At 32.0% G+C, this 20,375-nt stretch overlaps 1 protein-coding gene across 1 annotated transcript; it reads right to left on the bottom strand.

Annotated features, from left to right (window-relative positions):
* Positions 1-1,772: 1,772 nt before the first annotated feature.
* LOC102608542 (uncharacterized) lies at positions 1,773-12,067 on the bottom strand. The gene is made up of 14 exons (XM_052432799.1): positions 10,863-12,067; positions 10,600-10,764; positions 10,315-10,487; positions 9,789-9,999; positions 9,465-9,702; positions 9,009-9,159; positions 8,611-8,913; positions 3,810-4,938; positions 3,553-3,687; positions 3,247-3,422; positions 2,916-3,126; positions 2,575-2,812; positions 2,303-2,453; positions 1,773-2,203 (listed from the first exon to the last, which is right to left on the bottom strand). The coding sequence occupies exons 1-14, from the start codon at positions 11,971-11,973 to the stop codon at positions 1,889-1,891; spliced, it is 4,707 nt and encodes a 1,568-aa protein (XP_052288759.1). The 5' UTR covers positions 11,974-12,067; the 3' UTR covers positions 1,773-1,888.
* Positions 12,068-20,375: the final 8,308 nt, after the last annotated feature.

The raw sequence follows: 20,375 nt of genomic DNA on the forward strand, positions 1-20,375 counted from the left end.
TGGCAGGCCTTTTGTGGTTAGGCGAACCACAGTATACCTGCCCCATATAAGTTCCTCTCGTCTCATAGATATAACTAGTGCTATGTCATGTCCAACAAGGGCTCTTCGAAACTTTTTATGTGAATTTTAAACATTACCCCATTACGCTTTTGAAACACCAAAACTACCTCTCTTAAATTTTAAAAATATAAAAAAAAAAATACATGTTAAAAGAATGTTTTATGTCTTTAGCTTAACAGTTAGCACACGTATTATACTCGACATTTTTCTTCTGTAATTCTTCACTTCTTTTTTCTTTGATTCTTCACACGTCACTGCTCTTTTATCTCTAAAAAATTAAATTGTCTGTAGAAGCTTACTATTTAATTTACTGATCTAATTATTTAGCTCTAAATATTTAGATAAGTTTTCTTAATTAATTATCACTTCTTTAATTTATTTAGTGATTTCTCTTAGATAAAAGAATTAAGGTTATGTCCTAGGAAAATATTAACTCTTATATTATAGTGTTGATAAAGAGGTTATCCTTGAATTTTTAACACATGAAAACACATCGAGGTTACTATAAATTCATTGAAGGAAATATTTTAATAAATTTAGATTTTGGTACATATTATTTGTTGAATTTTTTTTCTTTCCAAATTGAACGTAGCCCTTATGATATTCAATTCGTGATAGTGCCACTAAATGTAAAGTGTCGAACTAGATCATATTTCAATTTTGTGGCCTATTTTCTAGTTTTCTAGTTACACAGAGGGCATCTTGGATTTCTCTACGCGGTCTATAGTCTCTAGTCCAAATGAAGAAATCGAATTCACCATGTATATTCTACTCGGAAGAAGAATATGAGCAACACATGGTCCAATTCGCATTGTATGGAAGTAAAACCGAAGCATTAGACCAAAAGCAAACCTTATTCATATTTTTAGTTACTGATAACAATTTTTTTCCCCTCTTATTATCATCTTAATTAGGAAATATAGTAATTCGTTAACTTTTTGGGAAATTAAAAAGGATGGCAATATACAATATTCTTGTGTTGAGTCTTGAAAGCTAATTCCCTTGAAACTGGAAAACTGGTATCGTTTTTCAAACCACATAAATGATATATTCCAGCTTTCAATGTGATCGAAAGATGTCATAGCCACACTCAAAATTAATAAATGATCCCTAAGAATTACGAAAATGATATCAATGAAATTACAAATTCTTGAAGAGTTTATAGAACATTAATTGATCCAAATCCAATACAAACTGCTTACTAGTACAGCATCAAGAGAGCCATTTATTTTTTCAGTAGGCAAATTAAACAACTGCAGCAGTCACTAGCGAGCTAGTATAGACCAATTGTTCATCTACCAACCAATTGTGAAATTGTTACATCATTACTTGAACATACTTCCGATCCAATCGTGGCTTTATTTTGTTCGTCTTCATAAGCTTTGTTTGAGAAATCGGAGTCCATTCGATGAGTCTATCAGCATTCTTTAACTAATTATTAGATTAAATGTATAAATTTAAAACTAGTAAAAGTTTAGAATATGAAAGAACCTTGATTCATTCAAGAAATAATTAAAATTTTAATCCTTTTCAAACTGGTTAATATTAACCTTATCATTATGTGAAAACACAATTTAGAAGAAAAAGAAAAAAAAAAATCTCACAAAGTTGGTGTGTGGAATAGTCAATACGTTGTCCTTGATTTTTTACAAACTCTTAAAAGTCTATAGATGTAGTTAGTGATATTACATTACATTAATTGATCCAAATCCAATACAAACTGCTTACCAGTACAGCCTCAAGAGAGTCATTTATTACTCAATTGGCAAATTAAACAACTACAGTAGTCACTAGCAGCTTGCCAAGAGCTATAGCGTAGATCAATTGTTCATCTACCAACCAATTGTGAAATTGTTACATCATTACTTGAACAAATTTCCAATCCAATCGTGGCTTTCCTTTGTTCATCTTCGTAAGCTTGCTTTGAGAAAGTTGCAGGCTTCTTTGGAGTCATTATATCAGCCGTGCTCTCATTTTCGAGCATCGAAGAAACTTCCAGCATAGAAGGTCTATCGTCTGGGTTCTCCTGAACACACAACAGAGCTATTTGCAGACATGTTAGCAATTTCCACGAGGAATGCGTATCATCTAGTGATGTATCCATTAACCCCATGCCTTTCCCATCTTTCCACAGCTCATAAGCCTGTAAATATCGAATATTTTATTGAGTTACATTCAATTAATTAGCACTATAAAGTTTTGATCCAGTGTGCATTATAAAGGGGGTTATGAAGAAACTTACATACTGTACAAGGCTTGAATTTTCATTCTGGCCAGATTGAACGAACAATCTTCTTCCACTTATAATTTGCAAAAGTAAAACCCCAAAACTGTAGACATCAGATTTGGTGGAGTAGATGCCTCTCGTCACATACTCAGGAGGGATATAGCCACTGTTGTACCAAGTAATTACAAATATCAGTGAAATTGTTTGACCTAAAAGGTTAAGCTGATTGGTAAAGGCTCAACAATAGTATTAAAGACAAGTCGAAAAATAGACGTATGTACACTTACTGTGTTCCAACAATTCGACTGGTGTTTGCTTCAACGTCGTCTTTCACAAAAATTCTAGCTAAGCCAAAATCTGATATTTTAGGCTTCATATTTTCATCCAATAAAACATTACTGGCTTTCAAATCTCGATGAATAATTGTTAATCTAGAATATTCTTGAAGATAAAGAAGCCCTTGAGTTATTCCTTGAATGATATGAATGCGTTTTTTCCAATCCAAAATAAACCTTCGGATGGGATCTACATCAAATATAAGTATAATTGGACGGTCAGTAGCACTAGCATTTGGAGATGAGAAAGCAAATGGAGGCACATAAATTAAGAATTAAGCAGAAGCACATACCAAAAAGGAAATAGTCCAAGCTTCGTTTTGGCATGTACTCGTAGATCAGCATTTGTTCTTCTCTGTCAATGCAAAAACCTAAAATCCTAATAAGATTTACATGTTGGAGTTTTGCAGTAAGCATAACCTCATTCTTGAACTCCTCAAATCCTTGTTTGGATGTCTTTGAGAGTTTCTTCACTGCTATTACCTGTCCACCAGGTAATACACCCTACAAACACCCCCAAAACATGAAAGAGGAAAAAAAAAATGCAATGTTCATATACATATGTGTGTGTATTTCGCTAATTAATTAATAAGATGAGAGATAGCCAAGCAATCGATATATAACCTTGTAAACAGGGCCATATCCACCCTCCCCGAGCTTATTTTCAATTGAAAATCTATCCGTGGCCACCTCAATATCAGCCAAGCTATATTCTCTAAGATCAGGATCATTGCTGTTAAAATCTCCAGCATGTGCTTGACTGTTTGCTCCGTCCTTTGATGACTTGGCTGAGTCAATTACTATCCCAATTAATATCAACCAAGGAAAAGAAAAAAGAAAAAAGCTAATTTAAGTAAATTGCCCACTTCTTCAACTGCGCTAAATAGAATAGAAGTAAAAATAATCCTAAACCCGTGTAGAAGAAGTTACCTTTTAATTTGAGGGTTTTCATCCAGCAGTAGTAATATAGCCAAAAACCTAGTAGAAGAATACAAGCTGCAGTTGTAGGCAAAACAACTACCCATAATAGTCGCTTTTTTTTACCATTCTTGTCATCCCCTTCAGCTGAAAAGTCAAATCACTTTGCGTTGGTTAACCATTGATGCTGAAATAAAGATCTTAATTCAAGTCATTATCCAGAAAAGTGGTCAAACGCATTGCAGTGAGTGCGGAATTCTATTGCTTACCTGCAGCTTGAGAAAGCATCCAATCATGATCATAGGCAACTTTCCACACAAAGTAACCACGTAACTTCTTCTCCTTAGCATATGCAACCTTCATTCTAACGGCCTCGACATCATCAAAACCAAACCAAATCTTCCCAATCGAGCAGTAATTCATCACATAAGTTGAATTGTACATAACTGGAACATTAGGACCATAGCTCTTGATGTAATTCTTGATTTCCTTATAAGTCACAAAGCCGATATCACTCAAAGCTGGTCCTGTTGCTGCTGCACCAATACCATTGTCCTCAGGTTTCACAAGCGTCCACGCATAGCCATAGCAAGGCAAACCCAAAACCAACTTGTCAGCCGATAATCCTTCATCGGTCCATGCCGTGATTCCGTATTCAGTATTAAAGACACTATTTGGGTCATACAGAGCCGCAGGAGCACTAGTATGATTTGTCCACATAGGTCTTGAGTATTCAGCAGTGATAACATGAACCCAATTCAAGTATTGTCTTATCGAGTCGATTGAATAAGCTCCTATTGTTGAGTATGGTGAATAAGCGACCCTTGCCGTCAAAATCAACTGTGATTGGCTCGAGTTATTTCTTGCTTCTAAAGCTACGGCAGCTCGCCACTCTTTAAAGAGAATACCAATATTGTAATTATCCCAACTTGTGTTTGCCCAAGACCATGATAGATCTAAGCCTTGAAAGCCATAAAGTCTTGCTATTTTTATTGAGGAGTCAATGAAGGATTTCCTGGAAGAAGGATTGCTCGCCATGGAAGAATAAGTTGAATAGTTTGGATTCTTTCCTCCTCCGATGGAAAGAAGTGTAGTGATTGATGGGTTCTTTTTTTTTACAGTGTCTGTGAAGTTGGAGAATTGTTTTTCATCAGAAGGTGATAAAGAGAGCTCGTAGGAAGTTGAGTTGACATCAGCAAAACCACACATAAGGTGAGTGAAGAGAGCAGAATTTACATCTGAAATGAAGAACTCATCGCCTGAATCCCAGTAACCAGCTCTGATTAAAGTTTGTGCTCTTGTAGGAAGCGATTCTGAAAATATACAAATGTGAAGGACAAGAACGATAATTTTGGATGCCATTGTGGGAACCTGGCTGTTGGAGGCATACCTAGTATGTGATTATATATGTAATATCCTAGGCAAATCCCACATCGGTAAAATATGGGAGAGATGCTGGATTTATAAGGGGTGATTCACACCTTAATTGGCAAGACGCATTTTGGGGGGTATGGGCACCCCAGAAAAAAACCGTAAAGCGGATAATATCCTGTCATGTTTGGGTTAGATCATGACACTATAGTATCAGAGCGACTCTGTGTGTCCTCTTGAGCGATGGTGGGGCAAACTTCAGCAAATCAGAGCGGCTTCACGTGTCCTCTTGAGCGATGGTGGGACAAACGTCCTCGCTCGCTGAGTCCCCAAGGGGGGTGAATGTAACACCCTAAACAAATCCCACATAGGCAAAACACGAGAGAGATTATGGGTTTATAAAGGGTGACCACACTTTAATTGGCAAGACACATTTTTGGGTGTATGGGTGCCCCAGAAACAAACCTGTGCGAGCCTTCTAAAGGTCTAAAGCAGAAGACACGTTTTGAGGTATATGGGCGCCCCATAAACAAACCTATGCTGGCCTTAAGAATGCCCAAAGCGGAAGACACATTTTAGGGTGTATGGGACCCCCAAAAACAAACTTGTCCAGGCCTTCTTAAGGCGCAAAACGAACAATATCTTATTAGGTTTAGGTTGGGTCATGACATTATTACATTATGGTATCAGAGCGGCTCTGCGTGTCCTCTTGAGCGATAATGGGGCAAACCTCAGCGAGGACGCTAAGTCCCTAAGGGGCACCCTAGGCAAATCCCACAAGGGGTGTATGTAATACGTTAGGCAAATCCCACATCGGCAAAACACGGAAGAGATGTTAAGTTTATAAGGGGTGATCCACACTTTAATTGGCAAGACATGTTTTGAGGTGTCTGGGCGCCTCAGGAACAAAACCCTGCGGGTCTTATTATGGCTCAAAACGGACAATATCTTGTCAGATCTGGGTTGAGTCATGACAATATATATGTACACACACAAAATGTAATGGAGAAATTATCTTATACCGATTGAGATTAGTTATTGCACTAATAATACAAACTTGAGTCAACTTTCAACTTATGAGCTTAGTCCATAAGTTTTTATACGATATCAAAATCAAGTTACGGATGAGGGACCCTATAATACCTTCCAACCTAACTTAATAATTAATCTTAGCCAATGTGACATACTTTTTCTATCACTTTATCACGTCCAAGTTGATCTTTTAGCTTTGTCTTTTTTTCATGATAATAAGTGATAAGATTGAAGTTCTTAAATTAAGCTATGACTTTTTACCTCCGCTTAGCTTGACTTCTGAAGTTGGAGACTCGTTCTTTTGTATTGAGTTTGTTGGTATTTAAATGAACTCGGAGTCTTCGACGTGTTTCTGAAGCAAAGTCATTATTCCTCTATGACTCCATCCATGCAGTTGGAAGGCAAAATCTTGTGAAAATATTTTCTAAGTTGATTCAGTCCATGATCAATGTGCACAAAACGCAAAATCTTGCGAAAATCAAACCCGTCCTCACTCATGAGCTCGATTTCTAGCTTAAACTCCTCCTTACTCATGACATACTATATAAAATATCGAGTTGACCTCACTTTATTAAATTACAGCTTGTTATTGAATTGAGTGTTGCCTTAATTAAGCTATCAACTTAATAAAGTGATTGTCATTAAGAAATACACTTAGGTAGCGTTTACTTTTTGAATTGGAGTGGGAATTCTGAGGAATGTGAATCGTAGGATTAGGAGTGTGAAGTGTGAGTGGGAATATGTTGTTTACTTACACTAGAATAAAAGTATGGAATGAAGATTAGAATCCAATTTATGTGTTTACTTTGTCTTGAATTGGGAGTAAATAGTTTCAAATTACAATTTTATCCTTATTTAAAGAATTATAGTTTTTAATTACAAAGTTAATAAAAAATATATTTAATGAATAAACATGTATTTTATTATATTTGTAAATTTATAATAATTATTAATATTCTTAATTATGTACATCACAATTTTTTATAATTTTAATTATATAAATTAAAAATTATTGATAAGGGCAATATAAATTAAACATTTTTACTATTAACATAGTATGAAATTAATATTTTCTTAGAATAAACTATTTATTAGTATTAATTATTAATATTAAATAAATATAATACTATTATGTTTAAATAAATATAATCATATTATATTTTCAAATAAAGACGGTATATAGTAATATTATTAATTCTCTATCTATATAATAATATTATTTTTAAGTAATTTAAACTTAAAATCAAACCAAATTATTATTTAGTTAAATATAATAATATTATTTAAATATTTATTAAATATAATTATAGTAAATTTAATAAAAGGAGGGTAAAAAAGAAGGGTAAATACAAAATGAAACATTATTTTATTTTAGTAAATTTAAATGTAATTATATTAAATTTATTATTATATAAAACAATAATATAATATTATTTAGTACAAAATTAATATTTTATTAGAATATAAATGAAGATAGCATATAGTAATATTTATTAATTCTCTATTAATATAATAATATTATTTTTAAGTAATTTTAACTTAGAATTAATGAAAATTATTATTTAGTTAAATATAATAATATTATTCAAATAAATATAATATTATTTATTTTATTTTATTAAATATTAAATATTAAATATTAAATTAAGAAAGAAAAATGATAGAAAATGGAGAGGTGGGAGTGAATTCCCACTCCCACTCCTCACTCCAAAAATGGATGGGGTCCACGAAATGAAATTCCCAATCCTTTCTTAAATTATTGAAGTAAATACTGGAGTGTGAGGAATCTACACTCTTTACTCCTACTCCAGAAAGTAAACACAGCCTTAGTTACTTCTTGATGGTAAGATTCAATAATATTGTAATTTTTATAAAAAAATTTAAATTAAGACTCATATACCTTTTCCTTGTGTAATTTAATTTCCCGTCGAGTCCACCCTCCCATTTTATTATAAAAGTCTATACAAACATACGTTTTACTCAATGTTTACTTAGAAACAAATGACGCGCGTATGATTGCCGATCTAGTACCACTCTCGTATACTTGGTGGGATTTGGTTTCACCAAATTTGTAGCATATATTTTACTTTAATGAGAAAATCAAATAATTATTGAACAAATAAATGTTCTTTTCTATATACTTTCTTAAAATGTATGGAGTTGGTAAAGTACAAATTCATTTTTTAGCCCTTTGACTCCTTCAAAATCCAAACTCAAATTAATGGTCAGTTAAATAATGTTACTTAAAAATCATTCGGCCAAATATTTAAAAACTATCATTTCACAAAGTCAAAGTTTCACTGGTTATTGAAATATAGAATGTGCTATCATTTCCTAGCTAGAATTTGTTTAATTCTATTAATTTACAATTGTTTTTCATTTTACTTAATTAATTAAAGTGAATTTATTATGTATACATTCTAAGTACGTAAAATTCTAAAAAATTTTATAATTTTTTGTCGGACCTGCGTTTTTAACAGTTTAATATTAATATTGATAGCACATAATATACAGGATTAACCGATTAAGAGAGATTGATTTCGAGTGCTACAAGAATTTTAGGATCGCATGCACAAGGGTTTAAAAACAAAGTGTGCACTGAATAAAAACTGTGTACATGGTTCTAAAAGTGGCTCCAAAATTAGTGTACATTAACATTCATCTAGCTACCACTTCCGAAAATGATAAATCACAAGCCGAACATTTTTCCAATTGTGTTGTAGATAATAGTTCAATGCCAATTTCATCAACTTGTTTTGAGAAAGCAGGCTTCTTGGGAGTATTTCTATTTGTGGTTTCATTCTTGAGCATTGAGGAAACTTGTAACATTGAAGGTCTATCGTTTGGATTCTCCTGGACACACAACAAAGCTATTTCCAGACATCTCATTAATTTACAAGGGGAATTTGTATCATCTAGTGATGAATCCACAAACTCCACGCCTTTGCCACCTTTCCACAACTCATATGCCTGAAATTATCAAGTACCATTTTGTTACATAATTTATACTTCTTAATTAAGTGCGCATATGTGTACTCAGGGTTACTACAGCCGAAGAAACTTACGTGCTCTAGAATGCTTAAATTTTCATTGATGCCACATAACATTGAAAGCCTCTTTCCACTTATAATTTGTAGAAGTAAAACTCCGAAACTAAAAACGTCTGATTTGGTAGAGTATACACCTTGTCTGGCGTACTCAGGAGGAATATAGCCGCTGCATTCAAAATAACCAACAATAAGTAAGTATATATAAATAAGGGATTTCACAATTTAATAAATTTGTAAAACCCATTTTAAATTGTGGTAAAAGTCCATTATGCATTTTATTAAAGAGCTGAATTCTTTATATATATATGTGTGTGTGCGCGCGCGCACACATGTATATACACATAGGCATATCAAGTAAACACATCATATATGTATTAAAATTCTGTGTTAGCTTGGTCCTCATATTCATACAAACGCATATAACAAACAGAAGCTTGAGTAAAGGACATCATTTAGGTGTAATATACTTACATTGTTCCCACAACTTGTTCTGTATTCGCTTCGAGACTCTCTTTTGCAAAAATCCTAGCCAAACCAAAATCTGAAATTTTAGGTTTCATAGCTTCACCTAACAAAATATTACTAGCTTTCAAGTCTCGATGAATAATAGTCAGTCTTGAATATTCCTGGAGGTATAAAAGCCCTTGAGTTATCCCTTCAATTATATGAACACGTTTTTTCCAATCCAAAATAAGTCTTCTGATGGGATCTACAACAAATATATAGTTTTAGACAATAAGTTTTATGCAAATGAATTTTATACACGATTAATATTAACTTGATTTCAGAACAAACCAAAAAGGTAGCAATCCAAGCTTTTGTTTGGCATGTACTCGTAGACCAGCATCCGTTCCTCACTATCAATGCAAAAACCTAAAACTCTGATAAGATTTACATGTTGGAGTTTGGCAGTAAGCATAACCTCATTCTTGAACTCCTCAAATCCTTGTGTGGATGTTTTTGAAAGTTTCTTCACTGCTATCACATTTCCGCAGGGTAATACACCCTGCATCCCAAAAAAAAAAAACCATGTTCATATAAAGCTTTCACTAATTAAATAAGCTGAGAAATGTTAGCCTAACAATATGTTACCCTCCAAAGTTGAGGGCACCATTTTTTAAGTCCTTTAAGTCCCCATGGACGCATAAATCTCCTCTCACAAAATATGGATATGGGTAGAGACATATTCCTAAATATTAGTAGAAGTAGTTATATCTCTCTAGTGTGAGGTTAGACGTCTCATCTCTAATGTATAGATTTTAAACTATATGTTTTGGGCCTCTGAATTTTACTGTGGATTTTGTGCGCGCGCGCGCGTTACCTTGTAAACAGGACCATATCCACCTTCCCCAAGCTTATTTCTAACTGAAAATCCCTCGGTGGCCACCTCAATATCAGCAAAATTATATACTCTGAGGTTAGGAACATTTCTGTTAAAGTCTCCAGCTTCTGCTTCATTATTTCCTCTCTTGTTTGATGCTTTAGCAGAGCCCTCTGTTCCGAACATCAACCAAGAGTAAATATTAGATAATTAATTAAATGTCAGTCTCAGTTACATATATATGAATGAAATACATAGTTATAATTGATAGCTGAAAATTGTTACCTTCAATTAACTTGAGCCTTTTCATCCTGTTGTATTTATATGCACAAAAGCCTAGAAGGAGAGTCAAAGCTCCCGCTGCAGTCGAAATGAGTACCAAGGACAGACGCCGGTTATTACTATGTTCATCTTTGTCAGCTGAAGCAGAAGTAGTCCTGTCTTTTTGTGCTGGAAATATGCATAGTTCACAAATTAATAGTAACTAGCAAGAGATGCCGTAACAATCATTATTAATCAGAGAGAACAATTATTGCATATAGAAGTACCTGCAGCTTGAGAAAGCTCCCAATTATGATCATCAAAAGGAATTCGCAACACAAAGTAACCAAGCAATCTCTTCTCTTTGGCATAGGCGATCTTAGCTCTAACAGCCTCCACATCATCAAAACCAAACCAAACCGTCCCAGTGGAGAAGTAATTCATCACATAAGTTGAATTGTACATAACTTGAACATTAGGACCATAGGTCTTGATGTGATTCTTGATATCCCTATAGGTCACAAAGCCACCATTACTCAAAGCTGGCCCTGTTGCTGCTGCTCCAATACCATTGTCTTCAGGTTTCACAAGCGTCCATGCATAGCCGTAGAAAGGCAAACACAAAACCAACTTATCAGCCGATAACCCTCTCTCAATCCATGCCTTTAAAACCTGATCGGTACTTCTAGCATAGCCGCCGCTACTTGAGCCATACAGAGCTGCATGTGCCGCAGTGAAGTTTGTTGATATAGGCTCGTAGTAGTTAGAAGTAACAACATGAACCCAATTCAAGTTTCGTTGCATCGAATTCACAAGGTACGAATTGTCTGGTGGTGAATAATGAAACCCTGCGGTCAAGATCAGCTGGGATTGCTGGCGGCTAGAGCTTTTTGCCTCTAATTGTGTGGCAGCAGCTCGCCACTCGTCAAAGAGTATGCCCATATTGAGCATATCGGTGCTTGTGTTAGGAGCTGTCCAAGCAAAATCTAGGCCCTGAAAGCCATAAAGCCTAGCTATTCTTATTGAAGAGTCGATGAAAGATTTTCTGTGAGAAGAATTTCTTACCATTGAAGAATATATAGAATTGTTTGTATATATTCCTCGTCCAATGGAGAGAAGTGTAGTGATTGATGGGTTCTTTTGTTTCACAGCGTCCATAAATTTGGGGAATATTTGATTTCCATCAAACGGTGATGATAAAGATAGCTGGTAAGTGGTGGAATTGATATCAGCGTAAGAGCAAATAAGGTGAGTGAAGAGATCATAATTTATGCGCGAAATGGCGGACACTTCGCCTGAATACAAGTAACCGACCCTGATCCACGGTTTTGCTTTCGCGGGATGAAGTTCTGAATAGAACAACATGTGGAAGATGATGCTGATAATTATGGATGCCATTTGAGAGGCTTAAGCTTCTTAATTACCACTTCGATGGGAATGGAAATGAATGCACACTAAGAGAAATTAAATAAACACAAGTTTCACAGTTCATTAAGTTCTTATGGGTGCGTTTGGCACACTGCATTGTATTATGCTGTATTGTATTATTTTAATGTTAGTGTATTGTATTATGTTGTATTGTATTAGCACTGTATTATAATAATGTTATACAATGTTTGGTGCTACACTGTACTGTATTATTTTTTTAATTAATTTAAATTAAATATTATATTATATTAATGTTTTATATTATATTAATATATTTAAATTGCATTAATATTTTATGTTATTATTTATATTATTATTAATTTTAAATTAATATTATTCAAATTTATTCATATTTAAATATTTTTATTAGTTATAATAAGTTATAAATTTATTAATAAATTATAATGTAAAAATAAAAAATATACTATTATTGAATGATAAATTATTTATTTATTAATTTATATTAATAATTATAATGTAAAAATAAATAAAATAAAAATATTATATTAAATTAAAAACTATATTTATTTATTATTTTAATATTATAATAATAATAATAAAGCAAAAAGCAAAAGTTAAAAGCAAAATAAAAAAATAAAAAACAAAGCTAATGCGTCAGTTGACGCATTAGCCTCCCACCCTAATCTCTTGTAATTTTGTTCCAAACATAGGTTTGGTATTATGTTAATGTGAACAGTGTTATAATACCCCCTTAATACTATAACCAAACACACCCTATGTATACTATTAACGTATAGGTTCATTTCGTTGCCCAAAAAAAATCTTATGTACTCCTGATAGGGACACACACATTGCATGTTAAGAAGATGATAGGCGATGCGACCATTGCCTAAGAACTAAGATTTTCTTCTATCGCCTAGGTGACTTTTCATGAAGAAAAATAATGTTTTGATTGACATTTGGTTAAACTGATGACATATTTCGGGCTACAAATATCAGTATTGTTTTATTAAATAAAAAAAAATTAAATTTATGTGCATGTTGAAGGTAATATTGCAGTCTTTTGAGCCCGTGTTGAATTTCATTCGAGTGCGTTCATTTATTATCCATCCCCTTTTTTCTCTGAGTCTGCTAGCCGTAGTCATCTTAAAAGGATAACATGTTTAATGCGTGTAAATGCACCTCAGAAGTAGTTAAGAAAGACTTGATCAAACCAGATAATTTTCCTCTTAACACAGAAGTAGTTATCGGACTAATTAAGATTCTAATCCATTTAAGAAATATTCAAAAAGGGTTATTGTCACTACTTTAGTCCTTGTTTTATTAAAGAAAAAAAAAGATATTTAAAGAAGCATCACATAAATCCTTCCTAATTACATTTTGTTTCATTCAAGTTCTTGACTTAATTTGAATGCTTAGAAAAATTAGTAAAAAGGTAAAAATTAAAAAAAAATGTAAATTCTAGTTATTAGATTAAATATATATAAATTTGCAACAAATAGCAAAAGTTTAGAATATAAAAAACCCTATTTTGTTTACGAAATAAAGAAAATTTGAATCATTTTCAAAAAAAAAATCTCTAAAAGTTTGAAAACTAAGATTTTAATGTCCTTCTAGACTAACCATAAATAACGTGAATTTACCAAATTAAGCAAACTCGAAATATTATTACACAATAAAATTTTACTAATGGAAATAAGAAAACAAAATAAATAACACTCAAATTCGATGTCTAAAAAATAAAGATAAAAATCATGAAAGCAATAGAAAAAAAATAAAATAAACTAAAACTTGCAAAATGACCATGAAAGAAATAATTTTTTTTGCTAAACCATGGGGCCGATACATATAGCCTTATTGTACTAGATTCATCTCGCCGCAAGTTTCAAAACAATATATTATATGTCTTAAACAAACTCTTGTAAATTAAGTTATGACCTTAAAAAATATCCTACTCATCTTACATAAATATCCTATGTCACTATATAGCTATACAATAATAATATAATCCAAACACTTATGGAGCATAACTCACGCACCTCCACTAATAACCGTGAAATTTACTCACATTTTACAAGAGGGAGGAATGTTCTCATTTATTAGGGATTAAACCAAATAGTCTATCTTCGATTTTCTGCTAGGTTGTGTCAGGTTGGGCTTTTTAGAATTTCTTTGACAAAAAGTCATTCCTTCAACAGCCAAATCTTGGGCCAGTGGGCAATTATGAAAGTCCATTGGATGCATTGGACCAAACTGAAAGTCCAATTTTTTTTTATTCTTGCAAAAAAAAAATTATATCTTTATATTCTGTTCAACAATCCAAAACTTGGGCCAATGGGCAATTATGAAAGTCCATTGGATGCATTGCATCAAACTAAAAGTTATATATATATATCAATAAATGAAATGACACAATACAGTTGGCTTGCCGTTGCAATTTGCAAAGCCTCTTTGTTTGTTATTATTTATTGGCTTATTGCAATAAAGACTAAAGAGAGCTTTGAGCCATGCAGCATGGGAAGCTCCATTAAAAAATAAAAGAATTTAAAGCTTCAAGGACATAAAGCGTGCCCACCCAATTAAATTTTTCTTTAAAAAAAAAAAAAAAAAAGGCTGCAATTGCAATGACTTGAATTTATCATCAATTCTGGCTTAATTTGTCCCCGTCATTTTTTCAAGGAGAATGTCCAACTCAATTGTGACGGCTGCTGCTTCAATTTTAATTTTATTTTTCTCAAGAATAGTCATTTTCATCCACCATATTCCTGCATCCTGATGCGTCCTTATTGCGTATATTATTATAGGCCACTTTTGGAAGCATAACAATTTTTGCACACATGGTCTCCATCTTGCGGACCCAAATGTTGATGATGATATACTTGCACGCTGCAAAATAAGCCTTTTTAATAACTTATCATCTGGTAAATGATGGTTTATTTATTTATTACATAACAAATATGTTATGCCATATGCCACCTATTAGTGAAAGATGTTTAAATAACTACTCTTGTAGTAAACTCCTGAATGATGGCAAGTTAGATTTAGACTTAATGCACTAACTTCGATATTTTTTTTTTTTTTCACATGGTAATTATTTTCTTCTCGCTAGGAAGTTGCAATGATTGATAACAAGGGAGCATTTTGCTTTAAAACAATCCTTAATAGAAGATTTTCTAGAGATGTTTATTATTATTATTATTATTAATCCCGCGTTGGTCAGGATTTGATTACTATAATATTGACGATTCGATTTCTAACAATTTTGTTTATTATAAAATTAAAACAAATGAGTAGTCATCTAGAAAATCATAATCTCTTTAAAGGCATCAAAAGGCAAGGGCAATGTAAAGTGAATGTGAATCTTATTAGTAACATGTTTACACGTGTATTAATCTTAAAATATTTAAATAAATAAACCCAAGATTCTTGGTTCCAATATGAGCTTTATAGTTAAGGAGACCCACTTCGTATGATGGACTTGTGAGTTGTGAGAGAAATCTCTAGAATTTAATTATGCCGAAAGAATCTTAATCAAATCGTATCATCATAAAAAAAATTCCAAATTTTGTTTTCTTCTTTTGACAAAAACCCTCGTTCAAAATGATTCATATAAATTTATCAATAAAAGATTTTGAATCAATTAGAAAATGGAACTGTCATGTGCACATCTTTTGCTCGATCGTTCAGTCCTTAATCATGTTTTAATTATAACCCAAACACGACAATGACATGTACGATCTACATAAATCCTCGATATTAATTGTCAATTGGTTCTGCGAATTCAATGTGCAAAGTCCCACAAGTCATAATAAATTTAGGAATGAAAAGTACGAGCGGGTAGCAAGAAACCATCACTCAATTCCAATTGATATGTACGCTTCATTCATTTTGTCTTTTACATAAATGGAAAAACTAAAAAGCGTAACAATTATTAAACACATGCCCACTGCCCTGCCACTCGGCCAAAGAGGGGCCGTTGCTCTCTTACATTGGTTCAATGAAGAAGGGTGCTTCGACGACGGGAGCAGTATTAAGACGAGTGATCACTTGGAAAGTCTTTGAATTGCACCCCTCTTTTTAAATCAATGAGTTCGTAGATAAGTTGATATAGAGTTATTCTATTATAATTAAAATTTTCAGTTTAAAGTTTGAAAATGTTGTTACGTTAAAATATTTGTTAGAAGAATTTTATCATTTTAATATCCGATTCGAATATGAATTAATCAGAGCTCAATATAATTTTTAAATAACAGATGATTTAATACACAAAAAAATGAAGAGATTCATCTCTCAATTATTAATAAAAATAAAAATGCAGGATGTGTATTTCAGTGTAAATAATAACAATAATAATAATACAACACATCCCCATCAAAATCTCCATCAAAAACCTAGCTGATGCTGATGCTTCTGCAGATTCTGATTCCCCCGCCCTTTTAGCCCAGGAAGCAGACGATGACAGCATCACAGTACAAAGAAAGAAAGAAAGAATATCATTATACTCCCACATCTTCTTAAACGTTGTGCCCTCTATATGCACACACTTTATACATATATCTGTACACATATGCATGTACATATTATTATCGGACCTGTCTATGGTACAGATTCTGTAACAAACATCTCCCGTCATCCCACCATCCGATCTTCTATTGTTTAGTTTCTCACTCCACATCCAACCACATCCAACGGCTGATGCTGCAGTGTGTAGCTTACAGATTCTGTAAGCTAGTCAAGTCCATTATTATCATATTGTAGTAAGTAATGTTTTAGCTTTCAACATTAACAACATTGTGATTAATCGTAATGGCACATTATACAGTTCAAATATGAAAGGTTATGAAATTAACTTCTATATACAAATGCGTTACATAAAGTGTGCGACGTCGTTCCTTTTAATATATACAGTAAATAAATGAATAATCATTCGTAAAAAAAAAGAAGTGTTGTCCGTTAGTGAATTATATATACAAGTAGAGCCTCTACAAATTAACAGGGCAAGACCATATAAAATCTATTAATTAAAAGAGAAATTAAATAATCAATAATTTATAATTTATTAATTTACAGAGTTATTTATAATTCAATTAACATATATCAACGACACTTCATAATTTCCTATTACAATTCGAGAAGTCAACTGCGGAGCTTCTAGGTGTTAAGAAAAAAAAAAAGAGATTGAGATCCAATTAGATTTAAATTTTAAGAAACGAATAAGTAATAATATAGTCATATTTTATGTAAATAAGTGATAATAGAGTCATATTTTATTCAATTAAAATATCATAGTCAACTACATTTATAATTTCAGTAAATTATTAATTTGTGATTTGAATAAGGCGACAAAATTATATAAGTTTTTTTAAAAAAATTATTATCTTATTATTTTATTAAAATTATTAATTTAATGTATTATCCTAAAATTATGTGAATTTATTATATAATAAATATTATTAATTTATCAAATATTAATTCATAGTTATTTTATAGCATGAGTACCTAAATTTTGACGAAGTAAATGAATATTTGTTTGTACCTTGCAGGCATGTGTCCGTTTAATAATAATAGAATGTACTTTTTTTCTTCTTTCCTTCTTACGACAAAAAGTTCGGTAGATTTTGAGGTCCAGTCGTGAAGAGACAACTTGGGTAAGTGTGTTTTTTGTAATGTGTGCAATTTGCCAGCTTTTCCGATGATTTTTGAGTTGGGATTGCGTTGTATAATTTGCACTGTCATCCCTTTATAGGGATGGCAATTGTACCCGTAAATTCGCAAACCCGCAAATTCGTCCAAATTTATCCGTCAAAATTCGTTCGTTGCGGGTAATTTTACCCGTTGCGGTGGGTTTAGTATTATAAATTAAAACCCGCACATGGATGCGGGTGGGTTTGGTATTAACCTTATATCCGGTGGATACCCGCATGGATATCCACCAAACCCGCAATATTTTTTTTAAATATTTTTAATTTAATTTTAATCTAAAAATATATAAAGAAAATAATGTCATTAATTAAATTACCAAATAGCCAAAGGCTCAAAGTTGTGTATGTGTGTATGTGGCCTATATCATATTCTAAAGTCATAATCTAAAGAAAACTAAAGGCATTTTCCTTCGAATTAGTATTTGAAAATATTAATCTTAATTATTATTATAGGCATTGTGTTGGATGGGTGCTTATGGTGGTGAATGAAATGAATATCTTCTCTTGGAGCTTGTTTTAAATGATAATATGAAATGTAATTATTATTTTTAGATACTAGTTTGTGTTTTTTAAATGGATTTGTGTAATTTATACTTAAATTTGAGAATTTGTGTTGAATTGATGTGGAAATTTTAATTTTTCATTTACATTATTTAAATATAAAATTGAGTATGTTATATGGAATTTAAGGTTATTATTATAAATTTATATATTAAACATTTGTGATTTTAAATACGGAAACCCGCAAAAAATCCGCCGGATACCATTGCGGGTTTGGTAATTGTTAAAACCCGCTGCGGGTGGGTTTTTGTAAAAACATTAAAATCTGCTGCGAGTTGCGGGTGGGTTTGGTAATTTAAATTTTGTGCGGGTTTGGGTTTGGTAATAGCAAACCCGCTGCGGGCGGTGCCCATTGCCATCCCTATCCCCTTCACCTTTGGATTCTGTATCTCTCTATTTTGTGCTCTCTCTCTCTCTCAATGGTAGCCACATGTCCGACTCTCTTTGCCCTGAATACATGAAATAGGCTTTAGTTATTTTATATGATCACGTAAAATTTTTTTTATAATTGTTAAATAAAAATTTAAAAATTATAAAAATAATATAATTTTATTATTTTATATTTTTATAATCGTTAGATTTTCATCAAACGGCCGTGAAAGAATCATGTATTTTATATGATTATATAAAATAACAATCTTTCATAAAATAATTGATCACCCGCTTTTTATGGAAAATTGATGTACTTGCTTACACACATGACATATTCTCCTTGGAAGTAAAGAAAAAATTTCCATTATCCTGCATTGTGCGTCACAGTCCTGACAGCGTTTTAGGCTCTGTAAATAGCAAGAAAATAATTTGTTTTCTTATTTCCATTTACTAATTGACAAAATGATGAGAAAAAATGAAAAATAAGGAAAAAAAAAGTTTCTATTATAACAAGATAATAAAGATTAAAGTAAAATACCATGATACGTGCAATTCTCTAAAACGATATCTAAAATTGAAAAGTGTAATAAATAATTCGGGGAAACTTGAAAAATGTAGCAACAAAATTTGTGACAAATAAGAATAAAAAATAAAAGCTTATTGGATGGAGCCAATAAAGTTTAGAAAGTTTTTATTTCTTTTAAGTTTATAATTTATAGTCACAAGCAACAAGTTCGTAAACATAATGATTTTTTTGAGGATTGTAATAAAAATTGTGATCGATAACAACAAATTTACAATTAATAATTAATAACAGAATGGTTACGTGGGTATTTTCCAATTTACGGAGCCTCAAGGGCCAAGGTTGACCTAATATTGACATACACATTTTTTTTTTTAACAAGAAAATAAAATATGATATAAAAGAATGTGTACCATGATATAATTGATAGAATTTCCATTCTTTCAAGTTCTAAGAGAGTCTAAGAGAAACGTGAAAGGCTTAAAGTGCATAAAAATAATAAAAGAGACATGTGAAAGCCAGAGCAATAAAAAAAAAATTAAAATAAAACCCCTAAATCGGAAATTCAAAGAATACACAACTTAAAAAAATTGTTTTTATTTTTGTTGCAAAAGAAAATATTTTAAGCGATAATACCCTTAAAGTATGATGGCATGTAGAGATGGCAAACAAATCTGAATCCGACTAGCATCCCCAAAGATTTAGAGGATCCAAATGCGGATGTGGATCCGGATCCACTTGTATCTGAAAAATTAAATATATGAATCTGCATATATATTTTTAATAAATAAAATAAAATAATACAAATTATATAAGAAAACACAAACCCTAAGCTAAAAACACATTAAACATAATATTATAATACACCTAGATACGCATAAACATTATTTTAGATTATTTTAGATTTGTTTAGTATTGGTTTTTTATATAGTTAAAGTATTATAAATTTACAAATAAATATTTTAAATGTGAAGATTGAGATACTCAAAATCCATATGGATATTACCCACATCCAAAAATAGATGCGGATCCCAAAATGTCGATGTTGGATCTAGATTTGGGTTTGAATTTTACCATCCCTAATGGCACGGTGTCTACCAGTATCGATCACTTGTCTACCAACACGATTAGCCTGCCATCATTCCTGAGGGCATAATTGTCCTACTACATTTCTTCTAATTCCTTTTTGCAAAAGTAAAATTAAAAAAAAAAAAGAAGAAGAAGAAGAAGAAGGATGGACCATTTTGTAAAGT

The sequence above is a fragment of the Citrus sinensis genome, chromosome 8 (genome assembly GCF_022201045.2).
Source record: "Citrus sinensis cultivar Valencia sweet orange chromosome 8, DVS_A1.0, whole genome shotgun sequence".
Classification (NCBI taxonomy): Eukaryota; Viridiplantae; Streptophyta; class Magnoliopsida; order Sapindales; family Rutaceae; genus Citrus; species Citrus sinensis.

Excerpts from the sequence above, each read along its gene's own strand:
- LOC102608542 (XM_052432799.1), bottom strand. The coding sequence starts at position 11,973 with ATGGCATCCATAATTATCAGCATCATCTTCCACATGTTGTTCTATTCA. Across the intron at positions 8,914-9,008 it reads ATTTAAGCATTCTAGAGCAC|GCATATGAGTTGTGGAAAGG; the intron begins GTAAGTTTCTTC and ends TGATAATTTCAG. Across the intron at positions 3,127-3,246 it reads GATATGGCCCTGTTTACAAG|GGTGTATTACCTGGTGGACA; the intron begins GTTATATATCGA and ends GGGTGTTTGTAG.